Source organism: Pseudonaja textilis, chromosome 11, assembly GCF_049901715.1.
Source record: "Pseudonaja textilis isolate UNSWEBS1 chromosome 11, rPseTex1.2, whole genome shotgun sequence".
In the NCBI taxonomy this organism is placed as follows: Eukaryota; Metazoa; Chordata; class Lepidosauria; order Squamata; family Elapidae; genus Pseudonaja; species Pseudonaja textilis.
Genome location: NC_142000.1, coordinates 533,087 through 560,775, shown reverse-complemented (window position 1 = coordinate 560,775; position 27,689 = coordinate 533,087). Strand labels below are relative to the sequence as shown.

Here is a 27,689-nt window from a genome sequence, read left to right as displayed (position 1 = left end):
ACTGTTACAACCACCACAGCACACAAACCAACTAAACCGCTCCAAAATACCCTGGGTAGGTAGCTCCAGAAGAAAAAAACAGGGATCATCTACAACATACAATGCAACAGCTGCCATGAAACACCAAGTAGCACTCAGAAGACGTGATAAAAAAACTCCTGAATTTAACCCTCCAAAGCACTTCCAACCATTATACAATTTGCACATATACACAACCACACACACATACATCACAGTAACTTGATTGCAATTTGAGTACTTGGCAATTACTTTGCAGTTCTGACCGGTTGCCAAGTGCCCCTCGACCAATCCAACTGCCACCTGAAATCTCCCCTGTAGGGCTTCCCCAGAAAGTCAGTGGTTTCCACTGGGTTTCTGCAGAGAGGATTGGGCCTGGGCCTGCCACAACCCACTGAGGCATCCCGCACTACCTATTTTACCAAACTGCCTCTAGCACCAGAAGGACTGGGATTGCAGTCATTGAACAAAGGAGTCATATGTTGTCTCACTTAACGACTGCTTTGTTCAACTACCAAGATTCCAGTCCCAACTGTGGTAGTGAGTCAAGGACTATCTGTACATCTATCTACAAGTACCTTAAACCAGGGTAGCCATATAAATAAAAAATAATAATAAAACACATATTAAGGACAGAAATTAAATCATCATAACACACTGTTATTTTATAAAATAACAAGGGACCCATAAACTATATTGAAACAGCCACCTAAAATTTTACTTAAGTGAATCCCTAAAAACCGTTTCATGTTTAAAGGGAAAAGTGAGGACAAAGACATGAACAGTCCAGCTGAGGAGGGCCAGTGTCGGAAGGAGAGTCTGGAAGAGTCTCTCAAGGCCAACGGCCGGGGGGCAAGTTCCACCCCCAGGACTGAAAGGAGGGAACCCCCCCAGGGCCAAAGCCGAATATGGCTCTGCTGGATGATGATGAAGCTTCCAAACGATCAAAGAGCATTCCTCAGTTGGCTTGATCCTCACCTGCTGTTCTTGACATGGACTCCCACAGAGGTGAATTCAATCACTTTCGTTTGAGGGTCCAGACTCATTCCTCCTGGTCCTCGCAAGTCTGAATTGCGCCTGTTTGCAGTGATGTAATCAGAGTCTTCCAGCTCAAAGTGGCAATACGGCAGGAGACTCTTCCCTTTCACAGCAATGATGGGGCCCTCCTCATCCAGCTTCAGATTAGGCATACTGGAAAGAAAGAAGCCTGGATGAGGAGTGAATGCAAAACAATGGTTTAAGGATGTTCCACGGCCTACGCATGTGCTTGCTTTGCATTGAAGCTCTCTTCACCTTTCCCCTCATCACCAGGTGCCCAGAGAGAGCTGAAAGAACAGAGGTCGTCTCTGCATAAAATAATGTTCTCAATTATTTTTCTAGTTGAGCCGTCTGGCAAGGTACCTGCTCAGGGGTGGGATTCAACCAGTGTTACTACCGGTTTGGTGAGTACGTTTTGCGCGTGTGTAAACAAACCTTAAGCTGTGCCACCCAGACAGCTGAAAAGCACTGCGCACAGGTGTGCAGCGTTTGAAAAGCCTCTTTTTTCCTGCTTTTTCAACCTCAGCTATGCCGCACAAAGCAGCTGAGGTTGAAAAAGCAGGAAATAAAGAACAGGTAAGAGCCCAGGCGGGTGGGTAGGCCAAATAGCAGCAAACACAGAACCTCAGTGCCTGCTGCTCTTCAGAGCTATTGGTTCTATAGAGCTGGGCAGAATCGGTAGCATCCCACCCTGTACCTGCTTGAAGTAAGCCTGAATTTTCTCAATTTTCAGTCAATCACTGTGCCACTTGGTCACTAATAAGAGAAAAGTTGGCAGGGGAGCTTGGACATTTGAGATGAGAATGCACAATTAGTGGCTTGAGAGGCTGCTATAATATGAAAAGCCACAGCCAAACCTGACATCTACAGTAGTTCAAATGCCGAGATGGTACAGTTTTAATAATAGTTGGCCTTGCAGATTTAAGCAAGGCAAATGGTGAATGCAGGAATTGTGAACATGACATCAACTAACGATAGCATGCCAAATCACCAGCACTCGAATAGTGCCAACAGCCAGTGAGTCAAATGCTGACAGAAACATTCATGAGTGACATCCCTAACTGGTAAATTGAGAGCTTTTGACTAAGGCAAAAAAATTGGAAGCGTTCAAAGGATAGGGATAGAAGTCTTTCAGTCTCCAAACCATAGGAGGTAGTTACAGACTGTAAGGAGAGGGGGAGTGGATCCAGGCAACTACAGACCAATCACCCTGATATCAATACCTGGGAAAAGCCTGGAAAAGGTAGTTAAAAACAGATCATGCCAGATAAACTTAACTGCCTTATTTGATAAAATGACTAAATTATTGCATCAGGGAAATGCTGTGGATGGAGTATACTTGGACTTCAGTAAGACATTTGACAAAGTAGACCCCAGCCAACTTCTTGGTAAGATAGAACAATGTGGAATAGTGTCTCACTACCAGATGGATTCACAATTGGCTGTCCAACCACACTCAGCGGATCCTCAATGGAGCCACATCTACATGGAGAGAAGCATCCAGTGGGCTACCTAAAGGTTTGGTCTTGGGCCCAGTACTCTTCAACATCTACGTATTGATCTAGGTGAGGGGATAGAAGGGAAACTCAGCAAATGTGCAAATGACATCAAGATGGGGAAACGGAGAACACTCTGAAAGATAGACTCAAGATTCAGAAGGACCTTGTCAGGCTTGAGTATCAGGCCCTAACCTACAAGATGCAGTTCAGTGATGAGAAAAGTAAGTCCTGCAGCTAGACAGGAAAAACAGGTATAGGAGGCACCTGGCTCAACAGGTGTAACTATGAAAGGATACAGGAGTCTTAGTGGACCCCCACTTAAGTATGAGCCAGCAGTATGCTGCAGCTGCCCAAAACAGCCAATGCAGCCTTAAATCGTACCAACAGAAGGATAATAGCGTTTTATACTCTACTGTGACCCCACCCTTTGGAATGCTGCATCCAATTCTGGCCACCACAATACAAAAATGATGTTGAAACCTTAGAAAGTGTGTAGAAAAGAACAACAAAGAGGATAAAGGGTCTGAAGGCTAATTCATATGGTAAATGGTTGAGGGACCTAGGTCTGGCCTATCTGAAAAAAAGGATAGACTGATAGAAGAATAATCTGGCCTATCAAAGAGAAGGATCAGAAGGGACATTGATAACTGTCTTCCAGTACTTTTATTTATTTATGTAACTTTTGTGCTGCTCATCTTCCCTGTAAGGTGACTCTAACCATAAACTTAACTTGAGGGGCTGCCACAGGAGATAGGGGAAGTGGATGGGGCTGAAGTGCCGACACAGTGCATCTCCACGGGGCTCTGTGGGATTGTGCCAAAATTCAACCTGCTAGGAGGATCCGAAGGACCCAAATCATAGGTGATGAAGAGAGAGAGGACACTCCATTGATTTCAAGGAGATTACAAACTCCTTGTTTGATTCAAAAGAAGCTCTCGTGCTGGCAGGAAGAAAAAGATGGCCATTGCATGCCTGTCCAAAGCTGTGACAGCCGACTGATGAAGCAAGCATAGAAACTAAGGAACAGTGTGATCGACCTGGATGAGGTTTTTCTAATTCCTGTTGAGGAACCTTCCCCTTTAAATTAAGCTTGGGCGAAAGTGAGACTCAAAGAAGAGGGTTAGGGTTCTCTAGTATGCTGCAGCTATAGTGCTGTAGTACTTCTCTTCCTCCAATAGATGGCTCTCTTAACCCAAATCCAATATTAAATTGTTGTCAAAACCAGCTGATTTTCCAATTAAATCCAGGGGGTTTAAAAATACAAATAAGCCAGATAAATTCTCCCGAAGATTGCCTTCAAATTATTTGAGCTTTTTCCAAGCTTTCTGTATTTTATTAGCTTGTCTTAGCTTTCTTTTGCCTCTTTGTTCTCAGTTTTTTTTCTCCAAGTGTCAATCCGCCGCTTTCTTAAGCTTAGGAGTTATCTTTTAATATTCATGTTGTTACTTCCAATCTTTAGAGTAAAAGTTGGTAATTATCTCACCCAGTTCAAATGCTCTGTCCATACACTGCTCAAATCTTGTGGTCCTGGTTGTCCCAGCTTTGTGACAGCCCAAAAAATGGCTGCTGTCCCTGCTGTCGTTCGGGGAGAGCTTGCTTCAGACCTAATGAGGAAATTGTGGTTTCCTCGTGGTCAGCGAAGCGCCTCTCCTTCCTTCACCGTCCCTCCAAGGCAGCTATAACCTCGAAGGGTCTCCCGACAGCGGTTACAAGCTGAATTTTGCAGGGCCCACTACTTTCCAGGCGTTCACACCGCAAGGTCAACCAGAACTCTATCTTATATATTAGTTTCACCTTTTAAGTTGCATTACTGAAATAAATGAACTTTTGCACGATATTCTAATTTTTTGAGTTTCACCTGTAATACTCCAAATGTTGTTCCAGACAAATAAGAATCAATTTTCTCAAGGTGAGATGCCACCTTTTGCTCTTCGTGTCCTCTCTTGCCAACACATTCAGGGGGACTCAACATGGCAGTAATAACATTGCCAGGGCAGAAGGACAGAATTGTGGAGGGAAAGCTGCATCTTCCTGGCCAAGATTTAACCTATTTTGCTATAAAATGTGCCCATTATGGCTGGATGAGATGGTTTCTTACAGTGATGGGATTCAAATGTTTTTACTACTGATTCTGCGGACGTGGCTTGGTGGGTGTGGCACACAGGAAGAATACTGTAAAATCTCCAGTCAGAGGTGGTATTTGCCAGTTCTCTGAACTGCTCGAAATTTCCGCTACCGGTTCTCCAGAACTGGTCAGAACCTGCTGAATGCCACCTCTGGTTTCTTACCTGCAGAGTAGCCGACCCTCAAACTCTCCTACTTCCTGGGGAGAGAATTTAACTTGGAGGGACTGAGATTTCCCCGGAGGGATCTTCCCACTGCTGGGCTCCATGAAGAATGGAGGGCGGGTGACTACTGGAAAGACGTAGGAAGAGAAACTCTCCAGGAGGCTTCCCAGCTGGCTGAAGGGCCGGCTAGGCTGGACCTTGATGGAAACAGTTGATGCTCTAGATGGGTTCCCTGGCAAAAGGAACAGTTTATTGATACAACATTTCTGTAAATACTGTATTTTCTTTCGACTGACCTGTTTGCTTCCCAAAATGGATCCCTCCAGAAATTCCCAAACTGTAGGATATTAAACTGAGGAAACCTGCTCACTTTAAAATGAATCATATTTTGAGAGACTCATCTACTAACAGAAGCAGTATTTCTAGTTTTAACTCACAGAAAACCCCATCCCCTGCAACTGATATTCCAGAGCTGGTTTCCTCAGTTTCAGTATCCTCCAGGGTTTTGATTTCTGCTCCAGAACATCCTAGGCAACAAGAATTCTCATCCTAGTTGAGAATTCTGGGAACTGAAGTCCAATAGCATCTTCAGAGACTGTTGTAAGCCACAAAGGATGGTGGAAGACAATGCATAAACACAAAACAAAAGATCTGCAGCAAAGTTGAGAACCTTGCAACAGGTGATTGTTAGGGAAGGAAGAGCAAGAGGAACATGGGCAGAGAAAGCTGTACCTTCTGGGCTTGCTGACAAAGCTTCAGTAGCAAAGTTGACAGCCTTCCCACCTTCTTCCATGACCACTTTCCAGGAATACTCCAGTTGCACATTCCCCGTGTTGGACAGCTCCATCCTGAGAGGGCAACAGAGCAGGGAGGAAATGAAGGCTCAGAGCTGAGATATATAACAAAAGGAGATACAAAGGAAGTGGCTGTGAGGGCCAAAGAATCAAAGACCCCTCCAAAGAGGATGTTGGTGAAAGCAGAGTCTTCTTGATCGCGATATTTTACTTGCTCTCATCTTACTCACGTGAATACCCTTGTTTGGAAGAGTAACGTGTCTCTGAAGTGCACGGCATCCTCATCCATTTTATACTGGGCAAAGTCAACGTTGGCACTCACTCGAAGCACCAGGTCCTGGCTACTCTCCTCCAGAGTCATATGAGCAGGTTCTGGATCAGTCTCTATCACCTGCCCCAAAAGCAGAAGGGTCAGAAGGCTCTGTGCCCATCGTCAGTGCTGCAGGCAGAAGTCTCTTGTTTGATGGCTGCTCCAAGACAAGAGGGCAGAAAGAGCAACCACCAGGAAAGTCCTAGAAAGTCTGTGCTCTCTGCACACGGTACTCAGCTGTGATGGCAGTTGCCTCAGGAGCACCAGCGAAGAAGGAGGTGGAGCAGGGCTGGCTCTCTTACATCTCCCTCCCTCCCTGCTTCCTTCCTTCCATGCTACAGAACTTACGCAGACCCTACCCTTAGCCAGCCATGTCTGGATGGCCGTTAGATAGGGGAGGAAAGGGGGCATAGAAATCACCAGGTTTTTTGCAGCAGGAGCAGCAGCCCCGATACATGAAATTACATCTATGAAATCAGAGGTGCTAAATGCGCTGAAGATGCACTGAAGGCAGTGGATGGGTGAGTGGCAATGAGAATCTGGAGGTCTCTACAGTGGCTGCCTCCCCAGTGATGGCCCTATAGGAAGGGCAGTTGGCACAACTCTTTGATTCTGCTTTCCTACCTTCTTTTTTGCTGGACGTATACTTGTGACACCTTTTGACACATCCACCCATTTGACCGTATGCAAGCGATCATCCCAGTCCGGGACCTGGTCAGCAGGGCACTGGAAGGCAATTCTGGACACCTTGCACCTGAGGAGCTGCTCCCGGAGGGTGATGGGCAGGCTGGACTTCAAAGCCAACGTGATGTTTTTAGTGCACTTTGCATGGAGATGGCCAACCTGGAGAGAAGAGTTCAAACATTTTGAGATGGACCAAATTCTGAGAATCAAGGAATCAGCATTCATTGGCTCCGGGCCATTTCACAGATGCGTTCGTCTAGTTTTCTTGGCAACAAACGGGAAGAGGCTTGCCCTGGCACTTCTGAAAGGCTTCCTTATCTAGGAAGCGCTATCATTGCTCTCGAGCTGTACTTGAAAAACAATCTCTCTGGAAGTCAGGTAATTGCTGAGTGACATGACAAAAAGCCTCTTAAACTAGGAATGGGAACATGGAACCCCAGCACCCCATTTGTGCCTCCCTCCCATGGATGGGACCAAACTATTCTGAGCCGTGTTTTAACTATTGGGGGGGGGGTGTCAAAATATATGTCTGGACATCTCTTAAAAGCCTGGCTTCCCCTCCCTTCAGAGGCAACTCCCCCCCAATAGCCCCCCCCATGTTGTCACAGTTCCCTCTGAGGACCAAACATGGGAATCCCCCGGCCTGACAAAGTTAGGAATCGCATTTGGATCTGGCAATTGGAGTACCACCAGCCTACCTGCGGGGAGAACTGGCAGGGGCCCACAGCAGGCCATTCAAATCTCATCACGTCCAACTTGCTGTGATTTGTGATTGAGAATGCAGCCTGATACAGCTTCCCAATGTGGCAATCTCCAAACTGGATGTGGTCCATTCTGACTGCTGTCAGAGAAGAGGGAGAGTGGTCTGCACCCCTTCCCATCCCCTGCACTGGCAAGACCAAGCAAAGCGGAAGGAGGGACACTGCACCGCAGGCTTTGCTGGGCTTGCCTTGCCCTCAAGTTTCGCATCCCCCACCCTTCCCACCAAGGACGGCATCCGGTTTGGCCAGATCGTGAATTAAGGAGGAAGAGGAAAAGCATTCAGTTGATGAACTGAGAGACAACCTCCCATGTTCAGACCTCTTCTCTTTCAGGAGGAGGGAAATGGGCGGGAGCGGCCTGGCCCAGCCTCCTCAAGCAAGGCTGGGTCTCCTGGTGGTGGATGCCCTCTTGCTGGGCAAAGGAAGAGGAACAAGCAATTTGGGCCCTTTGTCCTGCAAGAAGGGCCTTTCCCGCCCGCCTTCCACAGCCTCTGCAGTTTCTCAGGCTGACTCACCCTCTCCTGTGCTCTCATCCAGCTGCCCCTCAATGTCCTCTGCATTGGCCACTGGGCTATGAACATTGTCTAGCGTGACGTTATCCTGGTAGCCTTCGCCAACCATCTGGATGCTGGTTTCCTCATACGGGTTGTCCACAATAGAGAGATGGATCAGCCCTTCCACCCGCTGGACCAAGCTGGGCTGGAAAATCACATCCAACTCAGCTGCCTCCCCGTTGTGCAGCACCAAGGAGGCCGTGTGTGGTTTTCGGACTACAAAGATGCAAAGAGCAAGTGTGAGTGCTAAAAGCGTGGAAAGAGTTCCCTGGCACTACAGCAGGGATCCATAGCGGCCCAAAGGCAGCTAGTGCTGCGCTCACACTCGGCCCCGATCCCTTGCCCCAGGCAGAAGAGGCAGCTTTTACCTCCATCGCTGGACTCACTCTCCTCGTTCTGAGAAGAGAGGTAAATGCACTGGGTGGTGGGCCTGGGCCTCAGGGTGAAGGCCCCACTCTCATCGGACACATCCAGGTACAACTGTGAGAGGGAGCAATGCAAACATAAACGCCCTGAAATGGGACCCATGACTTCCATGGGACTGAAATTTGGCAAACTTTATAAAACATTTCATGACACAACATTATTCTAAAGCATTTTATGATCTAATACAAACGGTCATGAAATATTTCCTGTGCTGATGTTTGACTGTGCAATCCAGTTCAACAGAGGCTCTCTTCAAGGCAGAAGCATACGCTCCAAAGTACCCCTGGATTTTTAGGAACTTTTCAGGGCATTAGAAGCCCTGCCACTGTTGAAGGCCTTGAGGAACCTGGTAAGGGCACCTCTGACATTGCCTAGCTCTCCTCATAGTTATTCAGCACTCAACATTTTTAGGGTAGAGTCTTGAGTCTCAGAAAGCTTCTCACAGCTCTGCTTTCAATTGGCAGCCTGTAGGCTACATCAGGAACACTGGATTTCCCCAGCCTGCCCCCCCCCACCCCCAAACTCAGCTCCCCTTGTTTTACAATCCCTGGAAATAGGGCAGCTCTCAAAGGAGTGGAAACAAGGGAGCAGCCCTAACAGCCCAGCCAGGAAAGAGGGCAGGGAGGGCGCTTCCTTTGCCCCAGTGGTGCTCTAAGCCTTACCCCCTCAAGACCCCCCTGCCAATCTGTGATTGCTCTTCTGAGCACTGGCCGCTACCTGGACTAAAAGGCTTCCGCTGTTCTTAAGGACAAGGGGGAGTGCCTCCGTGTGACCTAAGAGGAGCTTTCGGAAGAGGAGGAGCGGGTTTCCCTTTTTATTGTGAAGAACAGGGCGCACAATGGTGATCTGAGGAAGACTCCCATCTCCACTGACTTCAAAGGACAGAGCTCTTGATCTGGCAACCACACTGAAAGACAAAAGGAATCACTGTTCTTATGTGCAGATTAAGAAACGTGCCCTCTTCAGTAGCCAGTTGGAAATTACCTGGGCATTGCATCTACTGAAGCCTCAAAAATGCACTGGTAGTTTTGCATGGCCTGTGGTGAGAAGGTCAGGGTAGCAAAGGCATGCGAATGACTGGCGATGGACATGCGCACAGGATGGAGCTCAAAGGTGTCGCTGATTCGGGCAGTGGACTGAGGAAACATCCATAGAGCAAGCAGAACTTCAGGAATCACCCCAGAGAAAGATCTGAGGACCCCACCCATCACCCACACCTCCACCCTTTACAGGCTATGGAGTTTGGCTGCAGTATATCTCTAAGAGCCATGGTGGCGCTGTGGTTCGAGTGCAGTACCGCAGCTAATTCATCTGACTGACTGCAATTTGGCAGATCAAATCCCACCAGGCTCAAGGCTGACTCAGCCTTCCATCCTCCCCAGGTGGGTGAAATGAGGACCCAGATTGTTGGGGGAAAGAGGCTGACTTTGTCACCCGCTTAGAGAGGGCTGTAAAAGCACTGTGAAGTGGCATATAAGTCTAAGGGCTATTGCTATTCCCTGACTCAGCCTGTCTGTTGTAATGGGAATGGACAACCTTGGCTTCCTGTCTATTGTAGGAAAAGTCAGGAACAGCCCTGTGGGATTGGCCTCTCAAAACCAATGGCTTCCAGAACAACTACCCATTCACAAGACAGGAGGGTGCAAGCGCTCAGCCAATTGCCACACGATTAATGTTCTTCCAAGCCTCTCATGAAATGGAATGGGACAACGTTACAAAACATGTAATGCAAACACTCTTTGTCCTTCTTACCTTGGCAGAAATGGGTTTTGTGGTCATGACAACATCGCAGGGGATTCGGCCAGGGTTGCAGATCTTGAAGCGGGCTGTTGCCTGGTGCCCAACCAGGACATTGTTAAAAAGAAACTTGTTCTCATCTGTCACAAACACACCTTCGCAGCCGACGGACTTCAGCACCTGGCTGAGGTTGCCACTGTTACAGATTCGATGCTCCTCGAAAATGATCCCTGGATTGTCAGTCAAAAATCCTTGGGAAATCAAAATGACATCAAGACTCAGAGACTTTTTCCTCATCACTTGCACCACAGGAACTGCAGGAGGCAATATCAGCAAGGATTCTGGCAACGAATCAGCATTCCCCAACCCATTCTTCTAACATCAGCTGCCTGCCTTCAACCTGAGAACTGCAAAGTTGCCTTTTGCACCACCTTCAGGGCTGCTAGATAGAGATTCTCCCCAAAGCTGAAGGGTCTCTGCTGAGATGAAACAACTGAGACAAAAGTTGCATTGTCCTCCTCCTTCCCTTCCTCCTCCTTGAGTAGAATAGGAATATGGAAGGGACCTTGGAGGTCTTGTAGTCCAGCCCCTGGCTCAAGCAGGAGAACCTATACCATTTCAGATAAGTGACTGCCTAGTCTCTTCTTCAAAGCCTCCAGTGATAGAGTGCCTACGATTTCTGAAGTCAAGTTTTTATTTATTTATTTTATTTTGTCAAGCGATTATTAGATATACCTGTTATCTAAGTATAAACATAGTTATGAATACATGAAATGGATACAAATAAAAAAAAGAAAAAGAAAAAAAGAAACAATAGGACAGGGACGGTAGGCACGTTGGTGCACTTATGCATGCCCTCTACAGACCTCTTAGGAAAGGGATGAGGTCAATAGTAGACAGTCTAAGGTTAAAGTTTTTGGGGTTTGGGGAAGAAACCACAGAGTTAGGTAGAGTAATCCAGACATTGACCACTCTGTTGCTGAAGTCGTATTTCCTGCAATCAAGTTTGATGCGGTTTACCTTGAGTTTGTATCTATTGTGTGCTCTTGTATTGTTGTGGTTGAAGCTGAAGTGTTCACTGACAGGTAGGACACTGCAATGTATAATTTTATGTACTATACTTAGATTGAACCGAAGGCGGCGTAGTTCTAAGTATTCTAGATCTAGAGTTTCAAGCCTGGTGGCATAAGGTATTCTGCAACGAGTAGAGGAGTGGAGAACTCTTCTTGTGAAATATTTCTGGACTTTCTCAATTGTATTAATATCAGATATGAATGCAGGCTTCAGACTGATAAGCTGTATTCAAGTATTGGTCTAGCAAATGTTTTGTATGCTCTAGTTAGTAGAGTGATATTACCAGAGAAAAAGCTACGCAGGATTAGGTTTACAACTCTTAATGCCTTTTTGGCTAAGTAGTTACAGTGGGCTCTGGCACTTAGATCATTTGAGATGAGTATTCCAAGGTCCTTGACAAAGTTTGGGTCATCAACAAGGTCTTGACTATTCAGCCTGTATTTTATTTTCTGATTTTTTTTGCCAATATGTAAGACAGTTGAGATTTGAAGTTGCCATTTGTTTGACCATTCTGACACATAGTTGAGGTCTTTTTGAAGGGTAGCAGTATTGTTGGTGGTGTTGAATAGCTTTACATCATCAGCAAAAAGAACGCAGTTGCTCTTAATATGATCACAGAGGTCATTTATGTAGAGTATGAAGAGAGTTGGTCCTAGAACACTGCCTTGGGGGACCCCACTGTGGACAGGTACAGAATTTGATAGGACGCTCCCAATTTTGACCATTTGTTGTCTGTTTGACAGGAATGCTTCTACCTAGTTATGCAGGTGTCCAGAGATACTGTAAGATTTTAGTTTTAGGAGCAGTTTGTCATGTACCACTGAATCAAAGGCTTTACAGAAGTCTACATAGATTGCGTCTATTGCTTTGCCCTGATCCAGTTGTGTAGTCCATATGTTTTTGCAGTGTAAGAGTTGCAGATTACAGGATAGTTTTTCCTGAAACCAAATTGTTTATTAGAGAGTAGGTTGTTTGTTTCTAAGTGGAGGATGATGGATTGGTTAATAATTGATTCCATGACTTTACAGGTGACGCAACATAAGGAGATTTGTCTGTAATTTTCAACTAGGCTGGGATCTCCCTTTTTGAAGATGGGGATGACCGTGGCAAGTGACCATAGGTTTGGCAAAGTTGTTCCACTGGTCAATTGTCCTCCCTGATAGGAAGTTTCTCTTTAATTCCAGGTTGCTTTTCTCTTTGATCAGTTTTCAACCATTGTTTCTTGTCCTGCCTTCTGATGCTTTGGAGAATAATTTGACCCCCTCTTCTTTGTGGCAGCCTCAAATACTGAAATACTGCTATCATGTCACCCCTAATTCTTCTTTTCTTTAGACTAGCCAAATCCAAACTCTGCAGTCCTTCATATGTTTAGTCTCCAGGCCTTTGATCAACTTAATTGCTCTTCTCTGAACTTTTTCCAAAGTCTCAACATCTCTTTTGTAGCGTATGGTGACTAAAACTGGTTGCAGTATTCCAGGTGTGGTCTTAGTAGGGTTTTATAAAGTGGTACTAGTACTTCATGTGATCTTGATTCTATGCCTCTGTTTATACAACCCAGGATTATATTAGCTTTTTTTGGAGGTGGCTGCACATTGCTGGCTCATATTCAAGTGATCATCCACTAGGACTCCAAGGTCCTTCTCACAGTTACTGTTTCTGAGCCAGGTATCGTCTAATCTGTACTTATACTTTTGATTTTTCCTGCCTAAGTGTAACACTTTGTTTTTCTCCACATTAAAATTCATTTTGTTGAATAGGGCCCATTGTTCAAGTTTGTCAAGATCTTTTTGGATCCTGAGCTTGTCTTCTGGGATGTTGGCTACTCTTGCCAATTTGATATCATCTGCAAATTTGATGAGTCCCCTTCTATTCCCCCATCTAAGTGATTTATGAAGATATTGAAGAGTACTAGGTCTTAGACGGAGCCTTGTGATACCCCACTACTTACTTCTCTCCATGCAGATGTAGTACTATTTAAGGACTACTCCTTGAGTACGGTTTGTCAGCCAGCTACAAATCCCTCTGGTGGTGATGTTCTCTATTCCACATTTTTCTAGCTTATCAAAAAGTAGGTTGTGGTCTACTTTGTCGAATGCCTTACCAAAATCTAATTATATTATGTCCATAGCATTTCGCTGGTCTACTAATTTAGTCACTTTATCAAAGAATGAAATAAGATTGGTGTCAGCTTTGGAAGCCATATTGACACCAGATGCTTCCACACTGCCACATTCTTGAGCCTGGGAAAATGGGAGGGGGGAATTTTTTGGAGTGTATATGGCTATCATTCTTCTTCTAAGTCAAGGTGATGTTATTTGTGCACCTGGGTGAGGGGATGTCTCAAGTTGTGATGGATGGTGATTGGGGCATGTGATGTGGTGATGGGTGCAGGAGTGGATTTGTAGTTTTTACTTATTGCAAGGAAACCTAGAACTTTCAGATTTGGGATTCCCCAGATGTGCCAGTTTACTATCCAAATAAAACAGAACTTTTGAGAAGATGCCTATCTCCGAGTCATTTGTTTGAGTGGATGTTTTCTGGAACACTGACATTTGGTTTGCATGATCTGTTTTTGCTTCTAGTTGTTTGCAGATCTATTTCTTGATTATCTTTACCACAATCTTCCCAGGTATTGGTGTTAGGATGATTGGTCTGTAATTTACTGGGGTTGGGGTTTTTTCCCTTTCTTGAGGATGGGAATAACATCAGGCCTTTTCCAATCCTCAGATTGGCTCCAGGATTTTTGAAAGATGTTGTACAATGGTTCTGAGATAACATCTGCCAGCTCCTTTAGAACTCTGGGATGTAATCTGTCATGTCCTGGTGATTTATATTCATCAAGTCAGATAGGTGTTCTCTTACCATTTTCTTGCTTATTTGCTTTGCTTTCCTGAGTTTATCTGTGCATGTTCTGGCTGTCTGCTGATAATCAGCCTTAGTTTTGTGTCCCGCTTTCCATTTTTTGTACTTGTCCTTTTTCTCTGTCAGTCTGTCAGAGAGATCTTTATGCAGCTATGCTAGTTTCTTGTTGAATTTCTTGTTTTTCTTTTTCAGTGATATTGTGCTGGACTCAGCTTTTATGTTTGCATTTTTTAGAGTTTCCCATGCTTCTTGAGTTGTTTTCCCCTTTAGGATTTTCATCCATGGACTCTTTCCTAGGCTCTCACTAAAATCAGCTCTTTTAAAGTTTAAGATACTGGTTGGATTATTTTCTACTGTAGGTGGAGGAGGCCCAGCTTACTTTATAACTGAACCAGTAGATACGAGAATGGGAAACCATAAAGAGACTTGGAGTTTTATGGTGGCACCAGGGATGAAGAGGCCCCTCCTCAAAGGCGGGCTGCACATACTGTAACAACTGGTCTGCCTAGTGCAAACCAAAACTGTGAGTGCGTGAGTGCATGTTGCCTTTGTGCGCATAACCGCACCATCCACGCTTGCGCGCGGCTGCAAAAACAAGGGGATTTCCTATATGTGGCAACCACAATGAGTAGAGCGGGTGAGGCATGGAAATCAGCTGGGCTGTGTGGGTGGGACAAACGAGCCAGACATAGGAGGGGATAGCACTGAGGTGGATGAGTGGGTCCAGCTGGTGATCAGAATTACCGGTATGGGGGAGCTGGTCCAAAGTGACAGCAGCCCACCACTGCCCCTCCTACTTGGACTGTCTTGGCTGAAGAAATGGAACCCTGAAGTGAATCGGAGGGTTTTTTAAAACAAAAAATTTGGCAGAAAGTGGCCAAGAAAGAGGAAAAGAATCCAAAAGCCAGCGGTGAGAGAAATAAAGGGCAAAGGGAGCTGGAGGCAGCAGATCGGAATCACTCAATGAGCGAATCCAAAATCCCAAAGGAGTACTGGGACTTGAGAGATGTGTTTAGTGAGAAAGGCTCTGATGCACTCCCATCCCATCGCCCCACCGACTGCAGTATTGAAATCCTTCCTGGAGCTAAACTCCCAAAGCCTAAACTTTACTTGATGACTCCATGCGAGCTACGAGAACTTTGCACCTTCATAAACAAGAACTTAAAATGTGGATTTATCCAACCAGCCAGGCCACAGGTGGTGCCCCACTTTTGTTCCAGGAGAAGAAAGATTCATCGATTTGTTGATTATGGGGGGCTAAATGCAGTGTGCATAGAAAATGTCTACCCACTGCCGCCAATGAAGGACACGCTGGCATACCTAACCAAAGGAAAAATCTTCACTGAGTTAGACTGTGTTTAATTGCCCCTGGGATATTTCCAGTTCTGGGTGCTCTCTTTCAGTTTACAGCCCCCCCCCCGCCCCCTTCTCGGTGGTATTCATGCAACTGATCAATGTGTCAGCATTCCAGCAAACCTCTATTCCAGCCAATAACTCCGAAACAGACATCTCTCAAAAGTTCCTTTTATCTGGATAGTAACTGGCACAACTGTAGAATCCCGAATCTGAAAGTTCCGGGCTTCTTGCAATAAGTTAAAACTACAAATCCATCCCCTGCACCCATCACCACATCACATGGCCCAATCACCATCCGTCCCAAAGTAAGACTTCCTTTTCACTATGTGCAACATGACCTGACCTTGAATCAGAAAAAGAATTTTATTATGTCTAACTAGATATATTCCAATGAATTCCCCCCTCCCACTTTTCCAGGCTCAATTGTGGCAGCGTGGGAGCCTCGGATCTCAATATGGCTTCCAAAGCTGACAGGCATCCCCCTTTAAAAAAATCGTGTCCTGGAAAATACATTAAACAAAACACAACCAGGGGTTAATGCAATGCCCTTAACCCCCTCTCCTCCCTCCAAGGGGACCCTTTGGCTTGTCAGGGAATTGTTCATGGAATTGTTTAACCAATCGATCTCCATTTATATCCCAACTTTTCACCCAAGTCGCTTCTGACTAAGGGTAGCCTTTCCATGGCATTAAATACTGTAATCATCCTCAGTGTAATCTAGAATTGAGGATTTTCTTTATTTCATAATGTGTCTTACCCTGTACAACCAGAGGTTTGGGGGGAGCTGCTGGTATTGGCCTTAGATTAGAACCTACAGCAGGCTTCAACAAGCCGCTATGGAATACTGGGTGTATTTTCCCCAACAGCCGAGGGAGATTTAACTGGACCATCACTGAATTGATTATCTTAGATATAGGGAATGGACCCAAGAATTTAAGGCCCAACTTTCTACTAGGAAGTTTCAACTTAAAGATATTTAGTTGACAAAAACATTTTGTCCCCCACTTTAAACGGTGGTTGGAGGGATCTAGGTTTGTCTGCTTGCTATTTATATTCCTCAACAGCTTCAAGCTAAAGCTTTTTTAGTATCCTCCTAACCTTTCTTTAATGACTCCACTCTGTTAAAGACATGGAAGTTGGGGGTTCCCTAGGCAGCTTCAGCATAGCGACAAAATCCATGCCAGTGTTGATTTGGAAAGGGGTTAAGCCTGTGCTGCTGTGTGCTGCATTATCGTAAGCAACTTCTGCAAATGGCAATAGTTCCGCCCAATTTTCCTGTTGATAATTCACATAACATCTAATGTACTGCTCTACCATAGTGTTTGCTCTCTCAGAGGTGCCATTACACGCTGGATGGAACGCTGAGGAAAGCCCTTGGGACGATCCAATGGACCTCAAAAACTCTCTCCAGAACTTGGCAGTAAACTGTACACCTCGATCTGAGATTACTCTTTGAGGCACTCTGTGGAGCAAATAAATATGCTTCACAAACCGTTTCACCAGTTTCTTAGCTGAAAGTAGTCCGTTACACACAGTAAAGTGGGCTTGCTTAGAGAATAAGTCGATAACAGTCCAAATGACAGTACTACTTCTGCTCTCTGGTAACTCTACAATAAAGTCCATTGCGATTTCTTCCCATGGCTTCGATGGTTCAGCTACTTGTTCCAGTTCTGTGTTTCATCATGGCACAAATTGAGCAGCTTTTCATACAGTCGTCGACATCAGTTTTCAATTTCGGCCACCAGAACTGTCTTCTGACTAAATGTACAGTTTTTAGGAACCCAAAGTGTCCCTCCAACTGCAAGCCATGGCTACATTTTAGTCTCAGGGTATTGGGTACATAAATTTTGGTTCCCTTCCAACCCAATCCTTCATTCATTGTCAAATTGATTTGATGTTCAACAAACCATGGATCAGTTAAAAATGCTGCTTTCAAATCGGTTGTCAGCTTGTCTTCTGGGATCCTGGGGCTGTGTTTGGCTTGGCCTCAGGTGGTTACTTGGCCTGCAGTTTGGGCTTTTGCTATCATAGTTTGCACTACTTCCTCCTCAAATTGGGGTTTTCTCAACAAGGCATCAACCAATATGTTTGTTCCTCCTGGGATATATTTCATGTTAAAGTTGAATCTCTTGAAGTATTGAGCCCAGCGGACTTGTTTAGGAGAAAGCTTTCAAGGTGAATTTAGAGCCTCGAGGTTCTTATGATCAGTCCACACCGTGAAAGGCTCCTTTTCTCCTTCCACAAAATTCCTCCAAGATAGTAAAGCCCATCACATGACAAATGCCTCTTTTTCCCAAACTGCCCACCTACGCTCTGTGTCTGTCAACTTTTTGGACACATAAGTGCAAGGCATCAGCTGGTCTTGAGAGTTCTTTTGAAGAACAATCGCCACAACAGCCACATCACTGACATCGGCTTGGACTACAAAATGTTTGGTTGGGTCTGGATGTTGGAGGGTGGGCTCAGTGGCAAAAAGGTGTTTTAATGTCTCAAAAGATTTCTGACTGTTCATTGTCCAAGTAAGGGGTTGATTAGATTTTGGTTTGGTGGGGGAAGGCCCAGTTTTCAGTAACTCTGTTAAAGGGAGGGCGACCTCGGCAAATGAAGGGATGAATTGTCAATAAAAATGTGCAAAACCCAGGAAGCTTTGAAGTTGTTTACGTGTCCTTGGGGGCTGCCAGTCTAGCACCGCATTCACCTTTCCAGGGTCCATCTTAATCCCCTGATTTGACACTCAGTAGCCCAGTCCAAAGACTCTTTATGGAATTCACATTTTAACAGTTTTGCATATAACTTGGCTGCTAAAAGTTTTTTCAGTACTTGTCTGACTAATTTGACATGTTCTTTGATGGTTTCACTGAATATAAGGATGTCAACCATGTAGACAAGGACACCTTTGTAACAGGTGTGGATATAACACTTCATTGAATAGTTGCATAAATACAGCGGGGACCCCTTGGAATCCGAAAGGCATGACTCAGAACTGGAAACTACCCAGAGGGCAATTGAAAGCAGTTTTCCATTTGTCTCGCTCCTTTATGTGGACTCGGTAGTAGGCTTCTTTCAGATCTAGCTTGGTAAAGTTCTTGCCTTTAGACAGGTGATTTAATAAGTCCTTCATGTGGGGCAGAGGGTACAAGTTTTTTATGCACACCCTGTTAACCTCCCTAAAGTCAACACATAAGAGTAAGCAGCCATCTTTCTTTTCTTTAAACAGTACTGGACCTGCCAACCTAAATTTGGCTGGTTCAGTGAAGCCTCTGGCTAAATTGGTATCAATGTATTTCCTCAACTCAGTCATCTCGGCTGGTGTCATGGAATACATCTTTGGTTTTGGCAGTTTTGCCCTGGGTTCCAACTCGATGGCACAATCAGTGGCTCGATGAGAGGGTAAAATGTTGCATTCCTCTTCACTAAAAGCCTCAGACAAGTCCCTGTATTCTTCAGGGACCTGGGGCTCGCCTGGAGGAGAGTTTGAAACGATGGCTGCTACTTCTGGTTGTGGGCCCCTGTTGGGTGGCAGTCTCTTTGTAGGAGGAACCGGGGGAAGTGGGCTGACACCAATTATGGTTTTCCGGTATCTGTCTTTCCATTTGATGGTAGGGGCCCATTTATCAAGCCAAACCAGTACCAATATGATAGATTCTGACATTTTTGGGGCCACTACAAATCATATAAGTTCACAATGCCTGCCCATCTCTGCTTTGATTAACTCTATAATTTGGGCGGCTGGGACTCCTCCAATTAACGTTCCATCTATCTTTTCAAACCTGATTGGGCGTTTTAGGGCTTTAGTCTTTATCCCTAATTGCTCAACAATAGGAAGCCCAATAATGCATCTGGAACACCTGGTATCTATTACTGCTTCTACCTCCCCTACCTCCATCAGGTACCACCAACTTCACTTTAACTGTAAAGGGGTTTCCTTTACAGCACTCACAATTGGGTCCTCTGCCTTTTCGGGGAGGATTTCTTTGACCGGAGGCTCCTCACTCTCTTCTGTGCAGATGGGAACCTCTACAGCATGTCTAGCAAATGGGCCAGTGACTGGAGGCATTCATGGAGTTCTTTGGCCTCTGGCAGCTTTACTAGGCCTTAGTTGTGGAACAGGTACTGGAACCAGACATTTGGCTGCCCTATAACCAGCCTGGCCACATCGATAGCACTTTATAATCCTTGTACGTTGGGTAGGAGCAGCTTCAGCAGGTTTAGTCAGAGGCCATCTGGCCAAACTTCTCCTAGGAGGGCCCTCAGAGGGAGGTTTTCAGTGTGGGTTGATTTCCCTGTCTAGTTTAAGGGACATGGCATACCAATCCTGTAGTCTCTCTGGTATTCCTCTGATGCTGCATGCTTTTTTGACTTCTGGATCAATAGCGTTTTTAAAATGGTGCAGAAGTATTCTGCCAGGCCAATTCATGAGGTTGCTAGTGACCCTTCTAAAGTCCTATACAAAGTCTTTTAAGGGTCGCTTGCCTTGCTTCATTTCCATTATTCTGTCTTCACTGTCCCCTATTCTGTCAGGGTTTTCAAATCTAGACCTGAGCAGCTCAACAAATGCATCAGCATCTTGTAGTTCAGGGGCATCCTCATAGTGTGATTGAGCTACCCAAGCAGAAGTGTCCCCCTCATTCATCCCATCTGTAATTGCGGAAACTAGATCGTGATCTTTTGCATAGTGATTTCCAAATTGACCTATATGTGACCAGATCCGGGTAAGAAAGTAAGCAAAGTTTTCACCCTGTCTGTCAAAAGTTGCTTTGAAAGTTACTGGGTCTGGTCTGGGGGGGGGAATCGCCATAGCAACTGCAGGCTGAGCTGGAATGTGTTGAGCCGGCTGGAGGAAGGCTCCTGCTGGGGTACCCCCAGGGGTGGCTGAGCTGGGATTTGACATGCGGTAGGGGCATGCCAAAGGAAGGGTCCCTGCAGGGTTGCTCCAAGGGGCGGCTGGACTGGAACCTGTTGAATAGGGAGCTGCCTATTCCCCTCTTCTCCGTGCTGGAAAAAAAAGGGGGGGGGGCAGCTGCAGCCTGTGCTGATCCCCTTGCTGAGGAGGGATCGCTGCTGCTCCTTGGGCCCATGGTGCTCCCAAACTAGATGGTGCAACTGGTGCTGCCATCCACTGGCATTGGACCCACCCCTGACCAGGATAGAATCCCCATCCTGGAGGAATACTCTCCAGAGGGGGTAATCTCCTTGCTGGCTGTGGAGGGGGAGGAATTGGGGTTTGTAATGTACCCAATGTCGGCTGCATCTGCTATCCCTCCCTTGCTCCTTGGGCCTGCTGTGCTGAGCCAATCCTTGGGCCACCTCTGACCGATGCCACGCTGGTTCCACTGTCAAGTCTTGGATTAGGGAAAGTGAACGTGGGCTGACTTAGGATCCAGCTTGGCTGGAGAAGTTATGGCTGTGAGAGATAACTCCCCACCTTAAATTGCTGGAATTGCTCTGGGACCCCTGCCAATGACTGGCTGCAGGATGGAGGCAACAGGTTCCAGTCTCAGGAGTTGTCTGATTCCAAAGCCCCCCCAGCTTCTCCACTCTGTCTCGTGGACCGATCTCAGCGGGCTGGAGTAGGATAGGTGCTCAGGCAGCTTCTCCTCCAGTCCCATCTCTGGATTCAGCTCAGTCTGGCAGCTTCTCCATGAATCTGATTCCTTGGGCCGAGTGCCTAGTTTCCATCTTTCCTCTGCAGCTTCCATCACTTGTACAAATTCTTCAGCAGGGCACAGAGTCTCAATTAGTTCTCAGGTGCCTGGGTTCACTGTTCCTTCTGTAGCTTCCTCTCTTTCTTTCATCTTCAGAAACTTCGCACTGCTCCATTTTTTGAGTCAGTGCTGGGGCTCAGCACCCCTTACAGCCCCTTTTCGGGGTGCTGGAGTTTGTTTCGAGATTCGGGATAATGTCAGCATTCCAGCAAACTTCAATTCCAGCCAATAACTCCGAAACAGACATCTCTCAAATGTTCCTTTTATTTGGATAGTAACTGGCACAACTGTGGAATCCCGAATCTGAAAGTTCCGGGCTTCTTGCAATAAGTTAAAACTACAAATCCATCCCCTACACCCATCACCACATCACATGGCCCAATCACCATCCATCCCAAAGTAAGACTTCCTTCTCACTATGTGCAACATGACCTGACCTTGAATCAGAAAAAGAATGTTATTAGGTCTAACTATACTCCAATTCCCCCCTCCCACTTTCCCAGGCTCAATTGTGGCAGTGTGGGAGCATCGAATTTCAATAGGGCTTCCAAAGCTGATACAATCAGGTACTGCATGACTTTTTGTACAAGGAAGTGTTGGTGTATTTGGAGATATTTTTATATACACTGAAACGAGGGAGGAACATGTGAAATTGGTGCGGGCAGTCCTTAAAAGGCTCTGAACTGCTGAACAAAACGTTCAAAATGTGAATTTCACCAAGATAAGATTGATTAACTGGGTTATCATATCTCAAATGAAGGAGTGGAAATGGAGTGCCAAGCAGTGTTTGAAAAGCTCAAACGAATGTTCGCAAAAGAGCCCTTGCTGAAGCACCCCAACCCAGAGGCCCCATTTGTAATTCAGTCCGAGTGATGTAGCCATGGGGGCAGTGTTATTGCAAAGGAATTCTTGGGGGTTGCTACAGCCATGCACATACCCTTCTAAAAAACACACTGAGATTGAACAGAGGTGGGCAGTATGGGAGGCGTATGCAGTGCGGTGGGCCCTACTCACTTGGTGGCATTTCCTGGAAGGGGCAAGGATGCCGTTTGAGGTATGGACTGACCATAAAAATCTGCAAGCCCTGAAAACTCCACACAAGCTGTCCTCTAAACAAATCTGCTGGACTTTAATCATTTCAACTTCACTCTTCATTATGTCCTTGGGGGGAGAATTTTATGGTGGATGCTTTGTCTAGATTGCTCAAAACAATGGCGTTAAAGCTGAAGTGGTCAAACCTGTTATCCCCTTGAAGCAGCTAGCAGCCCTGGTAACCACTAGAGTTCAGGGGAAAGAAGAGTCTAAGATTCCAAATGAACTGTCTGAGAAGCTCAAAGAAGCACTAAAATCTGATGAATGACTTACTACTCACAAAAATGACTGTACCATGCATGATGGTCTGGGTTAGGTCGGAGCCAAATTATACATGCCCTCAAGCTTGAGAGTCGTCATATTAAAGGGCGCCCATAACTCTAAGTCAGCAGTACATTTTGGATTCATAAAAACCCTGCACTTGGTTAAGAGGCAGTTTTAGAGGCCTTCTTTGAAGAAAGTCATTGAAAGCTATGTGGCCGGCTGTCCAGTTTGTGCTGCGGCAAAGAGACCTCCAGGGAAATTCACAGGAGTTTTACAAACTGGCTAACCCCAGGCACCATGGAAAAAAATATCTATGGACTTTATTGTGGAATTGCCTGAAAGTAAGGGAACACTGTTATTTGGGTTGTTACGGATCTCTTTTCAAAACATGCACAGTTTGCTCCCTGTCCCCAAAATTCCCTCCGCAAAGATGTTAGGTAAAGTTCTTTGTACAACATGTGTATAGGTTGCATGGTGCACCTGAGCACATTATTTCCGATAGAGGAGTGCGATTTACATTGCAATTTGGGTGGGAATTCTTGAAGTTGTAGGGAACCGCCCAGGGCTTAAGCTCCTCCCATCACCCCCAAACTAATGGGGCTTTTGAGAGAATGAACGCAGTCCTGGAACAGTTCCTCATAACTAATTACCAACAGGACAATTGGGCTGACCTTTTGCCTTTTGCAGAGGTAGCATATAACAATTCTGTGCATAGCAGCACGGGGTTCATGCCATTTAAGATGGCCTCTGGTCAGGACTTCATAACTATGCCAGAGCTGCCACAAGAGAAAGCACATGTGCCCTCCCTAGTGAAGTGGATAACACAACTGCAGAACACTTGGCCAGTTGCCCATAAGGTGCTGGAGGAGGAATGTTAGACACATAAAAAACAAATTGACAAAAAACATCTGAAGCCAAAAATTTTTCAAGTAGGTGACAGAATTTACCTCTCCACAAAGTACTTAGTCCACCCAATCATCTAAGAAACTTGATCCTAAATATGTGAGCCCATTCCCTATTGTAAATGTAATTAATCCAGTCACTGTGCAACTGGAGTTGCCCTAGAGCCTAAAGCGTATTCACCCTATATTTCATTGCAGTTTGTTGAAACCTGAAAACCCCTTCACCCTGCACTTGATACTCCTCCCATACCCACTCTGATTGAAGGGGAGCAGCATTTTGTATTTAAAGAAATCCTAGATTCCGGGAAATCTAGAGGAAGGGTCCAATATCTAATTTCTTGGAAATATTTTCCCCTTGCGCAGTCGAATGGGTGGATGCTAAACATGTCTGGGCACCTAAACTCCTCCAGACTTTCTATAGAAAATACCCTGACAAACCCTGAAGAGATTGCTAGTTTTGGTGTGATGTATTGTATGTTTTCATTGTATAATTTTATATGGCTAATGCCTCCGTTACGGGGGGCTGAATGTCAGCGAGCTTGTTGCTTGCTGCCATAAAATAGGGGGAGAATAGAGGGGAGAATTTGCTGCCATACAACTGTGGAGAATTTTACATTGCAGCTTTTCAATGGCAGTTATCTTTAAGGCCATGGCAGCTGGCTCTGGTCTGTGGTGGCCTCTAGCTGCCTAGCTACAGGGGGCTGGGCAGTATATACTATATTTGTATTCCCACTCTGAAGCCTCAGAGCTTGCTTGAAACCATTTGCATTCAGTTTGTTCCTAGTAAAAATACTTTTCTCTAAATCTATGGAGCAAGGATTCTTCTTTCCTAGGAATTGAACAGAGGAAGCCTTGACAAGACCAGGCCCCCATCTGCCTCAAAGTTCTGGCTAGCATTCAGCTGACATCCAACTTAGAGTGGATCTAAATGATTTGATCCACAGCAAACTGAGAGGAACTTCATTGCAAGATGTCTGGCCTTCAATAGCAGCAGCAGTCAAAAGCCTGGGCTTCAGAAGGTCCAATGACCAGGTATTGGGGGAAAGAAGACCAAGACTGTGTTATCTGGATGCAGCCCACCCATGTCTCCTGCCACATCTCCATCTGCCCATAACTACACTAGAGTCATGCCTGCCCCCTTCCTCAGGAAGCCAGGTCTCCCCGCAGAACTGAGGTAGCCTTCCTCCATGCCAAGGTGCTAATGCCTTCATCAGAAATATTTTCAGAAATCTTTGTATGTTGCTAATCCCCCAGAAATGCATTCTAACCTTTCTTGTGCCCATTTCTTTCTAAACCAGGCCTTCATCTAAGGGACAATTACATGTTTAATAGCTTACTTCTCAGAAAAAAATGAAACCTGATTTTCTGGTCTCGGAGTGTAGATCATGTGTATCCCCAGGCAGTGTAAGCCAGGAGCAGGTCTGCCTACCTGGGATGCAGGACTCTGCAACAAGAGTGTAGAGGATGCCTCCTGGACTGTCTTCGGGGTCTCGGTCTGTGATCTCAATGATCAGGTATTCTTCACACTTCCCAGCAGGCTCAGCAAAGCAATCCACCGTGATAACCTGATGGCCTCCTGCGGCAATGTTTCCATACCCCGGAGATACAGTGAACATACCGAGAGAGAAGCGAGCCTGTGGAGAAGACAGGGGTTGCTTTCTCTTAAGCAACTGCTGGCTGATTCCAGCTGTTCTTTTGCAAGAGAGGGAGATGTAAACAAACAAGCCTGCGAAGGAGCCCTGGCAATTCAGCGGGGGCAATTGATTCTCAAGGATCAGTGAGAATAAGGCAAAGCGATACAGGCAAAGTCTTTCCTTGATTTACAGAGAAGCACCCCAAGTGTGGTCGTCCCCAGTGGAGCCACATTTTCTGGATCTTATGTCCCTGGCCCTGTTTCCCTTGGATATGTTCCAGGGCTTGAGGTCCTGGAGCAGCATGGAGAAACCTGGATGGGAAAATCCTGCCCCAAGCCTGTTCTCCCCAAATAAAGCCTGAACGTTGCCTAATCAAGGCTGGCAGTCGGAGTGGGAGAAGTGCAAATTAGGGGAAGCCATCCTTTGCCTACCTGCCCTATCAGGTTCATGTCTTTCTGCAAAGAGTCTGCATGTTTGCTTTGCCTGCCCGTGCTCATAAAAGCGTTCTGCCGGCTGAGGTCTGTGTCACGGGAACGGGAACTTTTGATGTTAGAGTTTCTGAAAGAGGAAGCATTACAAAATAGATGGAATCTTATCTGCAGTCTCAGAGCACAGGCTGGGAAGGTCACGCAAAGATGCACAATCCACTTTCTGAGAATGTGTTTTACACCCACGCTCCCCTTCCCGGGGCCATAATAGACCTCCCTAAGGAATCAAAAGAGAGACCACACACACACACTGGCCAAGTTGGAAGATTCCCCCACCCCACCCCCCCAGGGGATTTTTGTGGAGAATCTGAGCTCTGCTTCCCCTTCCACATTTTACACTCCTCGATTGTTGTAACTGTGAGGGTTCTGACAAGAACATCTGATGTATGTGTGCCTTTCCTTCCTTTAAAGTGTCATTTCATTTCTCAAGGGAAGAGCAGACCGGCTGTGAGGGCTGCAGTTCCCTACTCCATTCCCCAAAATTTTTCATGGTAGAACAGTAAATGGAAAAAGTTAAATCAAGGAGGGGGCAACATGTTGATAACAGATAACAGACAATCAGAGTTGGAAGGGACCTTGTTGGTCATCTAGTCCAACCCTCCGCCCAAGCGGGAGACCCTACACCATTTCTGACAAAAGGCAGTCCAATCTCTTCTTGAAAGTCTCAACTGATGGTGCTCCCACAACCTCCGAGGGCAACTTCTGTTCCATTGGTTGATTGTTCTCACTGTCAGAAAGTTTCTCCTTATTTCCAGGTTGAATCTCTCCTTGATCAGTTTTCATCCATTATTCCTTGTCTGGCCTACAGGCGCTTCAGAAAATAGCTTGACCCCTTCCTCCTCCCTGTGGCAGCCCCTCAAATATTGGAAGACCTCTATCATGTCTCCCCTGGTCCTTCTCTTTACTAGACTAGCCAAGCCCAGATGACAGGCTAGCCTTCAATCCCATCTGAGAGCACCTCTGAGATCATCCAAACCCAGTGTAACCCGATTGTAAATATGCAAATTCCTGATTGAAGTAGGACCATTGTCCCCCAAGAAGATGGACCAAAACAAGAAGACTCCTAAATCAGCCTTCCTGATGGCTTCCCCGGGGGCTTCGCTTGTGCGAAGCCGGCAGAGAACCTCAGAAATTGTGATCGTGTGACTGGCTCTAAGTCCTTCCAGTTCAGCATCATCATAACTTTGAATGATTGCTGAACAAGTGGTTGTAAATACTTGATTGTACCACCTGTACTACCTTTACCTGTACAATAAAGAACCTTCAGGGTAGACACCAGAAGGAGCTTCCCGAGGATATCAAGTATCGTGCAGTGGAACAGGCTGTCACTTAAGTGTCTCATTATATGGGAAGTTCCCTTTTGCCAGAGGTCTTCAAAGGTCATCTATCAGAGATGATCTAGTAGATCCCAGTTGAATGAACTGACCACTAAGATTTCTTCCAAGGGTGTGATTAAAATTAAAATTTACGATTGGGTACCAACCTTTAGACCACTCTCTGGGCCAAAGCGGCTTCTGCTTTATTGGGATCATCTTGGCAGACTGCAATCTCTGAGTGCTGCCACATTTAGGAAACTTCTAAAGGAAATGAATCCTTTGGCCAGGCAAAAACATTTTCCTTCTTCCAGGTATGTGAATGTTTATCTCTTTCTTGTGCTAGTTACATATTGCCATTTCTTGTTATAAGAAAGTTTTAATATTTGAGATAATTTTGAAACTGCTCTGAGAACTTTAGCACAATAAATAAATCTCAAGAAACACATGAGCACATAGAAAGATGTGGCCGTGCCAAGAAATGAAATTCTGCTGCTCTCGTTAATGCTAAATATTTAGAAAATGTCCCCGTTCTATGGACACCTGATTTCACGCACAGAACAAATCGGGCTAACAGATCCCAGGCCTAATCCCTGAAGATGAAGCTCACCCTTTCCTTGCTGTAATCACAACGTCACGGACTTGCTTGCAGGTGGTGAACTTAAAGTCCAGGACCCCCTTGTTCTCGATGGTGAAGCTACTGGTCTTCCGGGTGCCGTTCATGAGCGGCCCAAAGTTAATGACGGATGGAGGGACAATATTGTACTTGCTGAATAAGGACAGCACTGACAATCGGATGGGGATGGTGGCAATGGTCTCCCCCCCCTCACAGAGGGAAGGCTCAATCACCTAGAGCAAGGGGGAGAAGAGACTCAGGCTGGCTCCCACCT

General features: G+C 45.8%; 1 protein-coding gene across 4 annotated transcripts in view; it reads right to left on the bottom strand.

Moving 5' to 3' along the window:
* The window catches only part of HYDIN (HYDIN axonemal central pair apparatus protein), a 343,587-nt gene that overhangs the window by 42,578 nt on the left and 273,320 nt on the right, over positions 1-27,689 (bottom strand). For 3 of the 4 annotated variants that reach the window (XM_087940240.1, XM_087940241.1, XM_087940243.1), the window contains exons 57-70: positions 27,410-27,648; positions 25,430-25,556; positions 24,794-24,998; positions 10,125-10,360; positions 9,357-9,508; positions 9,090-9,279; positions 8,315-8,426; positions 7,908-8,162; positions 7,330-7,472; positions 6,572-6,790; positions 5,868-6,028; positions 5,576-5,691; positions 4,844-5,075; positions 997-1,209 (exon numbers count right to left, since the gene is read on the bottom strand). In XM_087940240.1, coding sequence (XP_087796366.1) covers positions 997-1,209; positions 4,844-5,075; positions 5,576-5,691; positions 5,868-6,028; positions 6,572-6,790; positions 7,330-7,472; positions 7,908-8,162; positions 8,315-8,426; positions 9,090-9,279; positions 9,357-9,508; positions 10,125-10,360; positions 24,794-24,998; positions 25,430-25,556; positions 27,410-27,648 — 2,600 coding nt within the window. The remainder of the gene's footprint in view (positions 1-996; positions 1,210-4,843; positions 5,076-5,575; positions 5,692-5,867; positions 6,029-6,571; positions 6,791-7,329; positions 7,473-7,907; positions 8,163-8,314; positions 8,427-9,089; positions 9,280-9,356; positions 9,509-10,124; positions 10,361-24,793; positions 24,999-25,429; positions 25,557-27,409; positions 27,649-27,689) is intronic. The other variant, XM_087940242.1, reaches the window with a different exon arrangement.